This window comes from Myotis daubentonii, chromosome 5 (assembly GCF_963259705.1).
Source record: "Myotis daubentonii chromosome 5, mMyoDau2.1, whole genome shotgun sequence".
Classification (NCBI taxonomy): domain Eukaryota; kingdom Metazoa; phylum Chordata; class Mammalia; order Chiroptera; family Vespertilionidae; genus Myotis; species Myotis daubentonii.
Window position 1 is genome coordinate 24,228,755 of NC_081844.1, and position 12,367 is coordinate 24,241,121.

The 12,367-nt window shown below is 41.7% G+C and overlaps 1 protein-coding gene across 3 annotated transcripts in view; it reads right to left on the minus strand.

Annotated features, from left to right (window-relative positions):
* The window catches only part of ADGRE3 (adhesion G protein-coupled receptor E3), a 51,830-nt gene extending 43,572 nt beyond the window's left edge, over positions 1-8,258 (minus strand). For 2 of the 3 annotated variants that reach the window (XM_059696634.1, XM_059696632.1), the window contains exons 1-2: positions 7,939-8,258; positions 4,812-4,862 (exon numbers count right to left, since the gene is read on the minus strand). In XM_059696634.1, coding sequence (XP_059552617.1) covers positions 4,812-4,862; positions 7,939-7,963 — 76 coding nt within the window. In that variant the 5' untranslated portion in view covers positions 7,964-8,258. Of the gene's footprint in view, positions 1-4,424; positions 4,573-4,811; positions 4,863-7,938 lie in introns of all 3 variants that reach the window. The other variant, XM_059696633.1, reaches the window with a different exon arrangement.
* Positions 8,259-12,367: the final 4,109 nt, after the last annotated feature.

Sequence of the window (12,367 nt, forward strand, 5' to 3'; positions counted from 1 at the left end):
AAAAATTAGAGATACTATTTATATACCTTACAAAGTGATCAATCTGATAAGTCCAGTACCTGCCTGACACCATACATAGTTCCTAAAATATTGTTGACTATATTCCTTATGCTGTACTTTACATCCCTGAGACTATTTTTTTGTTTAAAAAATTATTATTATTTTAAAATTTATTTTGTATAGTTGATAGTATTACAGATGTCCCTCATTTCCAACCCCCACCCTTTGCTGGCTTCCACTCAGCCCCCACCCCATGCCAGGCCTTCACTGAACTATTGTCTATGCATATCCTAATATATAAAAAGCCAGGGGCCATCACGACTGAAACAACTGGACAGACGACCAAACAGCGGGCTGGGTGGGGCAACAAGGCCGGTAGGATGGTTAGTGAGGGATGACCAAACAACTGAACAGCAGGCTGCATGGGGTGAACAGGCCTGCATGAGGGGCAGTTGGGGGCGACCAGGCTGGTGGGGGGGCACTTAGGGGCCCCATGATTGATTGCCCCAAAGAGGGAGACCCAGGCTACCTGACCAGAGGTGCTGCGGCAGGTAGGCAGAGCCTCTCTTGTGCAGTGATTGATTGTGGAGCCCCAGCTAAGTAGGTGGGGCCTCCCGCTGCTGGGCAATTGATCGCAGGGTTCCATGATCGATTGCCCAGCAGAGGCAGGCCCCAGACACCCAGCCAGCAGCCACAGAGGGAGGCCCAGGCCACTGGCCAGTGACACTGTGGTGGGTGTGCAGGGCCGGCCAGCAATTGCCCTGCAGAGGCGATCATCGCAGCACCCCTGGTCAGGTAGCCTGGGCCTCCCTCTTTGGGGCAATCAATCATGGGGCTCTGCAATCGACCACTGCACAGAGGATGGCCTGGGCCTCCTTCTGTGGGGCTATCGTGGGGCGATGGTGGGGCCCTCCCCAACCAATCGCATTGCACCCACCTTGGCTGATCTGGCGCCAGTGCATGTCATAGCATGGTCATCCAGGCAGTTGTTCTGCTGTTCGGTTGATTTGCATATTATGCTTTTATTATTATAGATATCCTAAGAATCCAGAAACACCAACCATGTTCATAGCAGTGTTATTTACAATAGCCAGGCCAGCTAAGCGATCATACCCCATGCCTGTTGCCTGTTGCCTGCAGAGGGAGGCAACTGGTGGTGTGGTAGGGGAGAGGGGGGGCACTGCCACACAGATGGCAAGCAGTAGCAGTGGTGGAGGAGGGGTCAGCTGCCGGCAGCCGGGGGAAGGAAAGCCCCAATAGGCCCTGATTGCTGGTCAGGCCTAGGGACCCTATCTGAGGGGTCCTGGATTGAGAGAGGACGCAGGCCAGGCTGACGGACAACCCCCCACCAATGCACAAATTTTGTGCACCGGGCCTCTAGTGTTCTTAGAAGTGGGATTACTGGGTCAAATGGCAGTTCCATTTTTAATTTTTTGAGGAAACTCCACACTGTTTTCCATAGTAGCTGCATCAGTCAGCATTCCTACCAGCAGTGTTCTAGGGTTCTTTTTTCTCCACATTCTCACCAACACTTGTCATTTGTTGATTTGTTGGTGGTAGTCATTCTGATAGGTGTGAGGTGATACCGCATTGCTGTTTTAATTTGCATCTCTCTGATGATCAGTGACTTTGAGCATTTTTTTCATATGTCTTTTGGCCATCTGTATGTCCACTTTGGAGAAGTGTCTATTTAGATCCTGTGCCCATTTTTTAAATTGGATTGTTTCTTTTTCTTTTGTTAAGTTGTATGAGTTCCTTATATATTTTGGATATTAACCCTTTATTAGATGTATCATTACCAAATATGTTCTCCCATACACTGGGCTACCTTTTCATTTTGTTGATGGTTTCTTTTGCTGTGAAGAAGCTTTTTATTTTGATGTAGTCCCATTTGTTTATTTTCTCCTTAGTTTCCTTTGCCCTAGGACCATGGTCAGCAAACTGTGGCTCGCGAGCCACATGCGGCTCTTTGGCCCCTTCACTGTGGCTTTCCCTAAGCCTTAGGAGTACCCTAATTAAGTTAATAACAATGTACCTACCTATATAATTTAACTTTAAAAAATTGGCTCTCAAAAGGAATTTCAATCATTGTACTGTTGATATTTGGCTCTGTTGACTAATGAGTTTGCCGACCACTGCCCTAGGAGATGTATCTGCAAACATATTACTACAAGAGATGTCTGAGATTTTGTTGCCTATGATTTCTTCTAGGAACATTTGCCTTTTTAATTATAATGTGTCTTGGGTCTCTTTTGTTGTTGTTGTTAATCTTCAAACAAGAATATTTTTTCCACTACTTTTTAGAAAGAGTGGAAGGGAGGGGGAGAGATGGAGAGAGAAACATTAATGTGAGAGACACATTGATTGGTTTCCTCCTGCACACACCCAGGAGGAATATTTGGGCCTAGATTCGAACCTGCAACCAAAGTATGTTGCTCTTGATGGGAATCGAACCTGGGACTTTTCAGTCCTAGGGCTGACTTTCTAATTGCTTAACTAAACTGGCCAGGGCTCTTTGAGTTCATCTTGATTGGGACTCTCTGTACTTCCTGAACTTTTTCTTCACCAGGTTAGGGAAGTTTTCTGTCATTATTTCTTCAAACGGGTTCTCTATCCCTTGCTCACTTCCTTCTCCCTTTGGTATCCCTATAATTCAGATGTTGTTCTGATTCATGTTGTCTCAAAGTCCCCTTAAACTATCCTCATGCTTTTCAAGTGTTTTTCCTTTTAGTTGCTCTAATTGAGTGTTTTTTCCTATGTTGTCTCACAAATCACTGATTCGATTCTCTGCTTCATCCAGCCTACTTTTAATTCTTTCCAGTGTATTCTGGATGTCAGTATAGTATTCTTCATTTCAGACTAGTCCTTATTCATGGTTTCCATGCCCTTTTCATGCTGATGTAGTTTCCTCTAAGTTCCTTGTAGTTCCCATTAAGTTCTTTGTAGTTCCTTGAGCATCCTTATAAGCATTACTCTGAACTCTATGTCTGATAATTTGCTTACCTCCATTTCATTTATCTCTTTTTCTGAAGATTTGTCCCTTTTTTTCTTTGTCTCCCCATTTTAGGTGTCTCTTTGTGTTTGTTTCTATGTACTAGATAGAACTGTTTAACTCTCAGTTTTCATGGGGTGGCCTTTTGTAGTAAATGTCCTGTGGGACCCAGTGGTGTAGTCACCTTGAACTCCTGGGCTGGATGCTCTAGGAGTGTCCCTTTTGTGGGTTATTTGGGCTCTCCTGTTGTAATCGGGTCTTGATTGCTGCTGTTCTGTTCATGGATGGGATTTTTTCTCAGGCTGGCTGACTGTGAAGCTCAACCCTGAACATGTCATGAGCTGTTGTACAGTGTGACTGCCAGATGAAGAGACATAGGGCAACATCCTGAACAGAGGAATGTTTGTCTTCATGGAGTTTGGGGTCTGTTCCTGTATACAGTGTAGAAGATCTATAAGTTTGTGGCCAAATCCAAGAGAAATGTCCTTGGGTCAGTCACATCATTGGGTGCTGACTGCCATCGGTGCTGACCTTTGTCTTTGGAGCCATGGCTGAGGTTGAGGCCTCCATGTTTCCATGTTTTCAGTATGAGCAGAGGCAGCGGAATATCAAGTAGATACCCTGGCTCCAGAGTCGCACTCCCTGTGACTTTTTATAACTGGCAATTTGTACTTCTTAACCCTTTTTCTTTTTCACCTATTCCCCCCACTCCCAAGCCCTCTTCTATATGGCAACCATCAGCTTGTTCTCTATATCTAAGAATTTGTTTCTCTTTTGTTTGTTCACTATTTTGTTTTATAGATTCCACATATAAGTGAGATCATATGACATTTGCCTTTCTCCATCTGAATTATTTCACTTAGCATAATACCCTCTAGATCTATCCAGGTTATCGCAAATGGCAAGATTTCATAAATGTCTAATGATTAAGTTGTACACCTGTAACTAATATATTGTATGTCAACTATACCTCAAAAATAAATTTTAAAAAAATCTAAAAAATATTAGAAACACCGAACCCAAGTTGTAGAGACTGTGCATGATGTAGGACTGGGGTTGGCATTAAACAAATTAATGTTAACAGAAAAATTTCAATTAATCATAACTGTGTCATTCTCAAGATCATTGCAGAATTTATAAAAGGAGAAAGAGTCAAGACTTGGGACCCTGGGTTCAATTCTGGCTTCACTACTTAATAGCTGTGTGTTTTTGCACAAGTATCTTAAACTCTCTGTGCCTCAATTTCCTCATTTGTAAAATGGGTTATTGTGAGGAATGAATTAATACATCGTGCTGGGAATATGATGGGGTCCCACTATGTAGAGCTTGGCTACTCAGAATGCATCCCCTGGATAAAAATGCAGAATCTCAGACCCCACCCTAGACCTTCTGAACCATAATCTAGTGAGATCTCCAAGGATTTAAAGCTAACCTGAAATGATCTTGTTCATTTTGTGTTGATGTGCTTATAATCAGAATGAAATGGTGACCATCATGCTGTTTCTCCCCACTTGAGTGTTTACTTCAAGAGACTTCTTTTTATTCATTGTTCTGTCTCCACATTAGATACATTGTGGGTACTAAAAGCAAACAAATAGACTAATAAAAGTAACATAAAAAGATAAATTAAAATATATCCAAATTTGATAAAATGATCAATTAAAAAAGAAACAACACAGGAGCAAGCCTGCTCAAGCTCTGTTCTCCTTACAAGCCTCTTTTTTCTAGATTGTCAGAGGATGTGGGTGTCCCCAGTTCATCTTTAGTCTACCCCCTCTCTGGTCTCTGATGATGGAAGGGGCAGGCTTTTTGCACTCACAGTTGGCCTTCTGAATCATGACTCCTGACAAACTCAGCAGAATGCAGAGTCCTGGAACAGGGAAAAGGGAGAGACGTGAAACTATTGAGAAAAGATCTCAGGAAATTCTTTAAGGACTGTGTATCAGTTATCTATTACTGTAAAAAAAACAACCCAACACAAAATGTAGCAGCTTAAAATAACCACTTTCATTTTATTATGACACCCGTGGGCCAGAGATTCGGGAAGAGCCTAACTGGGTGATTCTGACTCAGGGTTTCTTAAATTGTTGCAGTTACATAGTGGCTGGGGCTGGAGTGGCTGGAAGCTATTTGGGCATTACTGTCCCTTCATGTGGTCTCAGGGCCTGGGGTAGTTTGGGCTTCCTCTCAACATGTCAACCTTGGTCAGGCTGCACAGGAATCAAAGTTTTGTCATGTCGACCAAGCTAGTCCACCCTCATCTACATCCATCACCCGCAAACCCTTCCATTACTGGGAACCACTTTTTAAAACCTTTATCAAAGTATAATTGATATAAAAAAACCCACACACATTTAATGTCTTCATCTTCATGAGTATGGACATATGCATACACCATATACCCATGATACCATCACTACAATCAAGGTACTAAAACATATCCATCATCTCCAAAAATTTCCTTGTGTTCTTTTGTATTTTTCTTTTTTCTTTGGTAAGAACACTCACCATGAAATTTACTCTTTTAACACATTTTGAAGTGCACAACACTGCATTGTTAACTCTAGGTACTATGTTTTACAGTGGATTTCTATACCTTATTCATCTTGTATAACAAAAACTTTTAACCATGGAAAAACAACTCCTCATTTAACCCATCCCTCTAGTGTCTGGAAACAACCATTTTATTTTCTGCTTCTATGAGTTTGACTACATTAGATACTTCCTATAAGTAGAATCATGCAGTATTTTTTCTTCAGTGTCTGGCTTATTTCACTTGGCATAATGTCCGCAAGGTTCATTCATATTGTCACAAATGGCAGGACTTCCTTCTTTTTAAAGGCTGAGTGTTATTTAATTGTATGAATATACTAAGTTTTCTTTATCTACTCATCAGCAGGACCCACTTTCTTAGGGGGTAATCAAAGTTGCAAGTAAGGTTACTAGTCACCAGAGCTAAATTTCAGCCAGTACACACTAAAAGAGCTACGCTGGTGGTTCATATTGAAACATTTCCACCCCATTTGTCAATAATCATGGCCAGAGCCAACTAGTAAAACATATGGCTGCAAAGTGTCTCCCAGTTTCCTAAAACTCAGGCAGTCTGGGCCCTGTCACATTTCCTCGAGGCTAGTCGTTAGGGTTTTCTTTCTGCCCCACCAGCACCACCGCTCTCAGTAATATGTGCATGCATCTTAAATCAGAGTTTCTGGAAAGTCATCAGCATGCCGGAATGCCAGAGCTCTAAGAGACTTTCAAAATCATCCACGGACTCTTTAGTCCTCAGTTTCAGTTTGCTCAGACACCAGCTGGGCAAACTTGGGTATTGCCATTTCCTGGCATTGGGACAATAACATAAAGGAGGAAATACATAAAGTCTGGCAGAAATCCTCCATAAATGCTAGCTGCCTTAAGGGGGGGGGGGGAAGAAAAAAAGGGGAAAAATGCTGGCTGCCTCTATTATCATTTTATTTGCATCCTTTTCTAATTCTTGACCTGATGCTCATTTTATTCCACTACCTGTTACATCCTGTGATGAGGGCAGAGAGTTCATGGATAACCAAAAGTCACAAATAATCCATCTCCGAAGTGTCTAGGACTCTGCCTCCAGTTGCCCCCAAAGCAGGAAATATCTTGCTTGGGCTTCTCGCATTTAAATAGCATACTGTCTCACTTAAACTTAATTCCACAGATATATAATGGACATCTCTTCTATGTGAGACTGGAGGCCCAATGCATGAAATTCATGCAAGAGTAGGCCTTCCCTCCCCCTGCTGCTGGCACCGGCTTCCCTCCGGCACTCAGCTTTGTACAGAAGGTCATCTGGAAGGACGGCTGGCCTAATTAGCATATTATGCTTTTATTATTATAATAGATGTCATGGGAGGGAACATGGCATTTGCTTTCAAGTAGTCTATATTATTTTGATAGAATTTATGATGTGTCTCTCCCTCTGCAAATAAATAACTATGAGGTTTTAAGCAACTCTATAACCTTTCCACAATGCCACTTCACATCTGTAATGTGAAGATGCTGTGTCATAATGAGTGGAAAACATTTTAGCTTGATGCCAGGCTAAAGCAGGTGCTTGATAAATGTAAACTATGATTGATTTTGTGGCTGTTGACAGTTCTTTGACCTGGAGCCCGAAGGATGGACTGGATTTCAGGGAAGCGGAGCTTGAGTCTGGCGCCTTAGACCACTCGGCCATCCTGACACCAGCTGGACTGGATTTCAGAGTTGTGGAACTATCTACCAAGAAGTTGTGGTTGAAGCCACAGGATTGTGGAATTCCTTCAGGAAGAGGGAATAGACAAAGAGATGAAGACCCCAAGCAGAATCCTGTGGAAAGAGTGTTATAGCAAAGATCTGGAGCCAGGTGGCTTGGGTAGAACCCTGGCTCTGCCATTTATAAAGTGTGTGACTTTTGACAAGCAACATAACCTCTTTGTACCCCTGTTTTCTCATCTGTATGATGGGGATAATAATAGTATCTGCCTCATGGGCCTGTTGAGAGGATTAAATGGATTAATACATATAAGGTGCAGAGTGAGTGTTCAAAAATATTGGTTGTTATTAATAACAGTCTTGGTACAGGAACAGGAAAAGGGTTGGGGGAGAAAGAATAGCAAGAGAGGCAAATAACGAGTTAGGGCAGTGCTAGGTCAAAGAAGTTGTCAGAAACAAGAGGATATCAATTAAAAACCAAAACCTGTATAGAAGAAGGTGAACAACTCACTGGATTAGACCATAAGAAAAATTTTAGGGATATTTGGGAGCATAGTTTAAATAGGGTGGTGAAGTAAGAAACCATAATTTAAGAGAAAAGGAGAGTGTTCAAAGCAAAACAGAGAAAAGAGAAGAAGGAAAAGACAGTTAATTGTTAAACTGAGTAGCTCCTGAAAGGGGGTAGGTTAAGATACAGTCATGGTCAAGGTTACACATACCTTGAAGAAGTGATGGCCCTCTCATTCCTGCATGCAGGTAATCCTCGCCAGCCAACTCTGAAAGCTCTGTACTGTGCTTTAAGCCAACCCCTTTCCCTGTGTCAAGGTGAACTCATGAGAAATGACTAAGGAAATTGTTGTCAGAAAAGTGAACTTCTCATTTTCCACCATCAGACCACGGTTCTGTTTTTTATGTTTATTTCCTATGCACTGACTTGGGAAATTATTCTCAGAAAAGTGAACTTCTCTTCTTTCACCATCAGACCCACAGTTCTGCTTTTTATTTTTAAAATTTCCACCCAAGGATATGTTTTTATTGATTCTAGAGAGAGACAAAGGGAGAGGGACAAAGGGAGAGAGAAACATTGATGTGAGAAACATCGATAGGTTGCTTCCCATATGCGCCCCGACCAGGGATCAAACACACACCCTAGGTATGTGCCCTGTCTGGGAATCTAACCCGTAGCCTTTTGGTGTATGGGACAATGCTCCAACCAACTGAGCCACCCAGCCAGGGCATGTGGATCTGCTTTTTATTTGTTTATTTTCTATGTCTTTCTACACTTGTTTTCTTTTTTTAAAATTGAATTTATTGAGTGACATTGGTTCACAAAACCATAAGGTTTCAAGTGTACAATTCAATAAAACATCATCTGCATAGTGTCTCTTGCACCCATTGCCCCAAGCAAAGCTTCTCTCTATACACATTTTCTCCCTTTGCCCACCTCAAACTACCTCTCACCCTCCTTTTCTTCTGGCTACCACCATATTGTTGTTTGTGTCTTTGTGTTATGTATATATGTTTTTTTGCTTAATCCCTTCACATTCTTTCATCCAGTACCACCCCCCCTCCCCACTCTGCCCTCTAACAGCTGTCTGTTCCATGCTTCTGTTTCTATTTTTTTCATTAATTTATTTATTAGATTCCACATATAAGTGAGATTATGGTATCTGTCTTTTTCTGGCTTACTTACTTTACTTCACTTAATGTTCTCCAGACCCATCCATGCTGTGGCAAAAAGTAAGATTTCCATCTTTTTTATGGCCAAGTAGTATTCCATTGTGTAAATGTACCACTGCTTTTTTTTTTTAAATATATTTTATTGATTTTTTACAGAGAGGAAGGGAGAGAGATAGAGAGTTAGAAACATCGATGAGAGAGAAACATCGATCAGCTGCCTCCTGCACATCCCCCACTGGGGAAGTGCCTGCAACCCAGGTACATGCCCTTGACCGGAATCGAACCTGGGACCTTTCAGTCCGCAGGCCGACGCTCTATCTGCTGAGCCAAACCGGCTTTGGCATACCACTGCTTTTTTATTCACTCATCTACTGATGGGTACCTGGGGTGTTTCTAGATCTTGGCTATTGTAAATAATGTTGCGATGAATATGAGTGCATATATTCTTTTGAATTAGTGTTTTGAGTTTCTTAGGATATATTCCTAGAAGTGGGATTGCTGGGTCAAATGGACTTTGGTTCTTGTGTTCTGGAGGGAAATATTTCAATCAAGAGACAAAGTGTAGAAAAGCAAGGAGGGATTTATTGACTGCAGCAAAAACATTCTAGTACCGTGAAATAAGGAAGGTCATACAAGGGTAACAGGAGAACTGAGGCTGGGCTACTTTGGCTCATTGGGAAATCAAAGAAAAGGGGCCTTGAAGACAAGTTCAGGAGGTTAGCCTGGGATGAGATGCCGCTGCCCATTGCTTCCTCGGTTGCAAGTCTCATGAGGTCCCTTAGAGGTTAGGGGACATGTACCTGTGGGGGAAGGAGAGGAGCAGGGGGAAGGGAATGGCATGGGCACTGGGACTTTCATTTTCAGGGGTTTCAAAGTATGGGTGTTTAAGGGAGTTCTTAGGGGTGGATCAATAGAATAGTCATCAGTTTTATGCTGATATACCAAAAATGAGCTTTATTTTCTTAATTTGTCTGTACTTGGGTGTGGTTGGCAAATGGCACTTAATTGGATTTCTATTATTTGTCTCCCTGAATAGGGTGATTTAATCTATCAACCCTCTGGTTGGGGAGAAGTGCAAACCATTTACTCTTAAGTGTCCTTGGTTTAGGGAAGATAGAATTTACTAGGTGGCTGAAAACTGCTGTTTAACTATCTGTCTTAGTGTCCCTATTCCACTTCTCCTGGAATTTTCCTAGCTGCCTACTGTATCATTATCTAAACTACATAACAAATGCATATTTATTTATTCATTTTTTTCTGAAATTTAATAAGAGTTTATTTGAGCCAAACTAACAAAATATGCCAGGGAGCAAGATCTCAAATGTTCTGGAGAATAACATTTTTTTTAAAATACATATTTTTTTAAAAATAATTTTTTTCAATTAGTTGACATATATTATATTAGTTTCAGATGTACAACATAGTGATTAGACATTTATATAATTTATGAAGTGATCACCCCCAAAAATGTACCCATATGACAACATATATAGTTATTACAATATTATTGACAATATTGCCATACTTCACATCCCCATGACTATTTTGTAATTACCCATTTGCACTTCTTATAATTCTTTCTCCTTAACAAATACATAATTTTAAGAAAGAAGAGACAGATTTCCTATCTATTGTCTTGAACAGATTTTCATATTTTAGAGAGAAAGGCAAGTTGTAGAAGAAATAAGATACAGTTATGGGCCTCTTAATGATGGGAATGCATTCTGAGAAATACATCATAAGTGACATCATAGAGTGCACTTTAACAACCTACGTCAGTGATGGCGAACCTATGACACACGTGTCACAGGTGACACGTGAACTCATACTTTTGGTTGATTTTTCTTTGTTAAATGGCATTTAAATATATAAAATAAATATCAAAAATATAAGTCTTTGTTTTATTATGGTTGAAAATATCAAAAAATTTCTACATGTGACACGGCACCAGAGTTAAGTTAGGGTTTTTCAAAATGCTGACACGCCAAGCTCAAAAGGTTCGCCATCACTGACCTACATGGTATAGCCTACTACACACCTAGGCTATATGATGTAGCCTATTGCTCTGTAGAGGAGAAAAACATAATTTCCTCTCTACCCTGCTGGGTTCTTGACAAGACATCTCTGTATTAGAAGATTAACAGGAGAAAAAGAAACAAAAGTTTAATAACATGTATACCTCCTATATACATGGGAGAGACTGTAAAACGGAATAACTCACCAAAATGGCTGAAGCCACCACCTTAAATACCACCGTTAGCTAAAGACAAAATAAGATATTGGGGGTGGAAGGAGTCAGTTATGGGAGGTTACCAGGAAAAGCGTAATAAACAGAAAAGTAAGGTTGTTATGTAGATTTTATATCTTTGTCTTCTGCATTGATAAGAGTTTCTTGAGATAAGGAGGGAGACACCCTTACAAACGGAAGTTTCCCTTACTAGTGTAAATGTCTCTTACAATGAGTAACTTCTACTTGGTTTTCAAAGACATTATTTTTGTATTACAAATTCTGTTCCCCTAAGCTACAAACCTGCACAGCATATTACTTTACTGAATATTGTAGGCAATCTATAATAATAAAAGGGTAATATGCTAATTAGACCGGTTGTTCTTCCAGGCATCATTCTGGATGTCCTTCTGGATGAAAATGGGGCCTGGGTCTGGGGTACCTGCCGGTGGTTGGAGGTAAGCAGCCTGGGTCCTGGGTGCCGGAGGGGGGGTGGGGGTGGGGAGGGGGGAAGAAGGCCTACTCTTGCACAAATTTTTGTGCATCAGCCCTCTAGTTGTAACATAAAATAGCATTTGAGGATTGCATTGTGATAAAACATGAAGCCAGCTTGTAAGTCACAAGAGATAGGAATTTTTCAGCTCCATTAAAATCTTAAGGAACCACCATGGTATATGAAGTTATTAGTTGGCTGAAATATCTTTATGCAGCTCATGACTATATTTGATGCTATTTTTAAGAAAAATCTTTGAGGCTGAAAAGTAAATTTTACCTAGGATATATTTTTTGTAGGGGGTTGGATTAAGCCAAAGGAGTAAGGTAGAGGCCAGAGAAGGGGAGAGGAAAAGTTAAACATTGAGCATTCACCCCGCCAGCGAGGCCCCGCCCACCAAGCCCAGGTCCCGCCCCAACCCCTGCCCATTGGACGTAAACCCGTCCCCAGCCCTGTCCATTCCCCCAACTCCACTCGCCGGTCCTTCTGACCCAACCCCATAGCCTAACCTCACCCCCTCAGGCAATTAAACTAGAATTTCTCCTCTCCTCCGAGGTTGGACATTTAAGTCAACCTCCCAGCACTGTCTGAACCTTCTCTGGACCTGAGAACCAAAGCCCCGGCTACTTCCGTTCCCGGGGCCCCAAGACCGGAAGCGGAAGTGCGCTGGGGCAACGGCGGCAACGGCGGTGGCGGCGTCTAGCTGCTCTGCAGGGACCCCGCGGCGTGCTGCGGTGGGGCGTGTGTC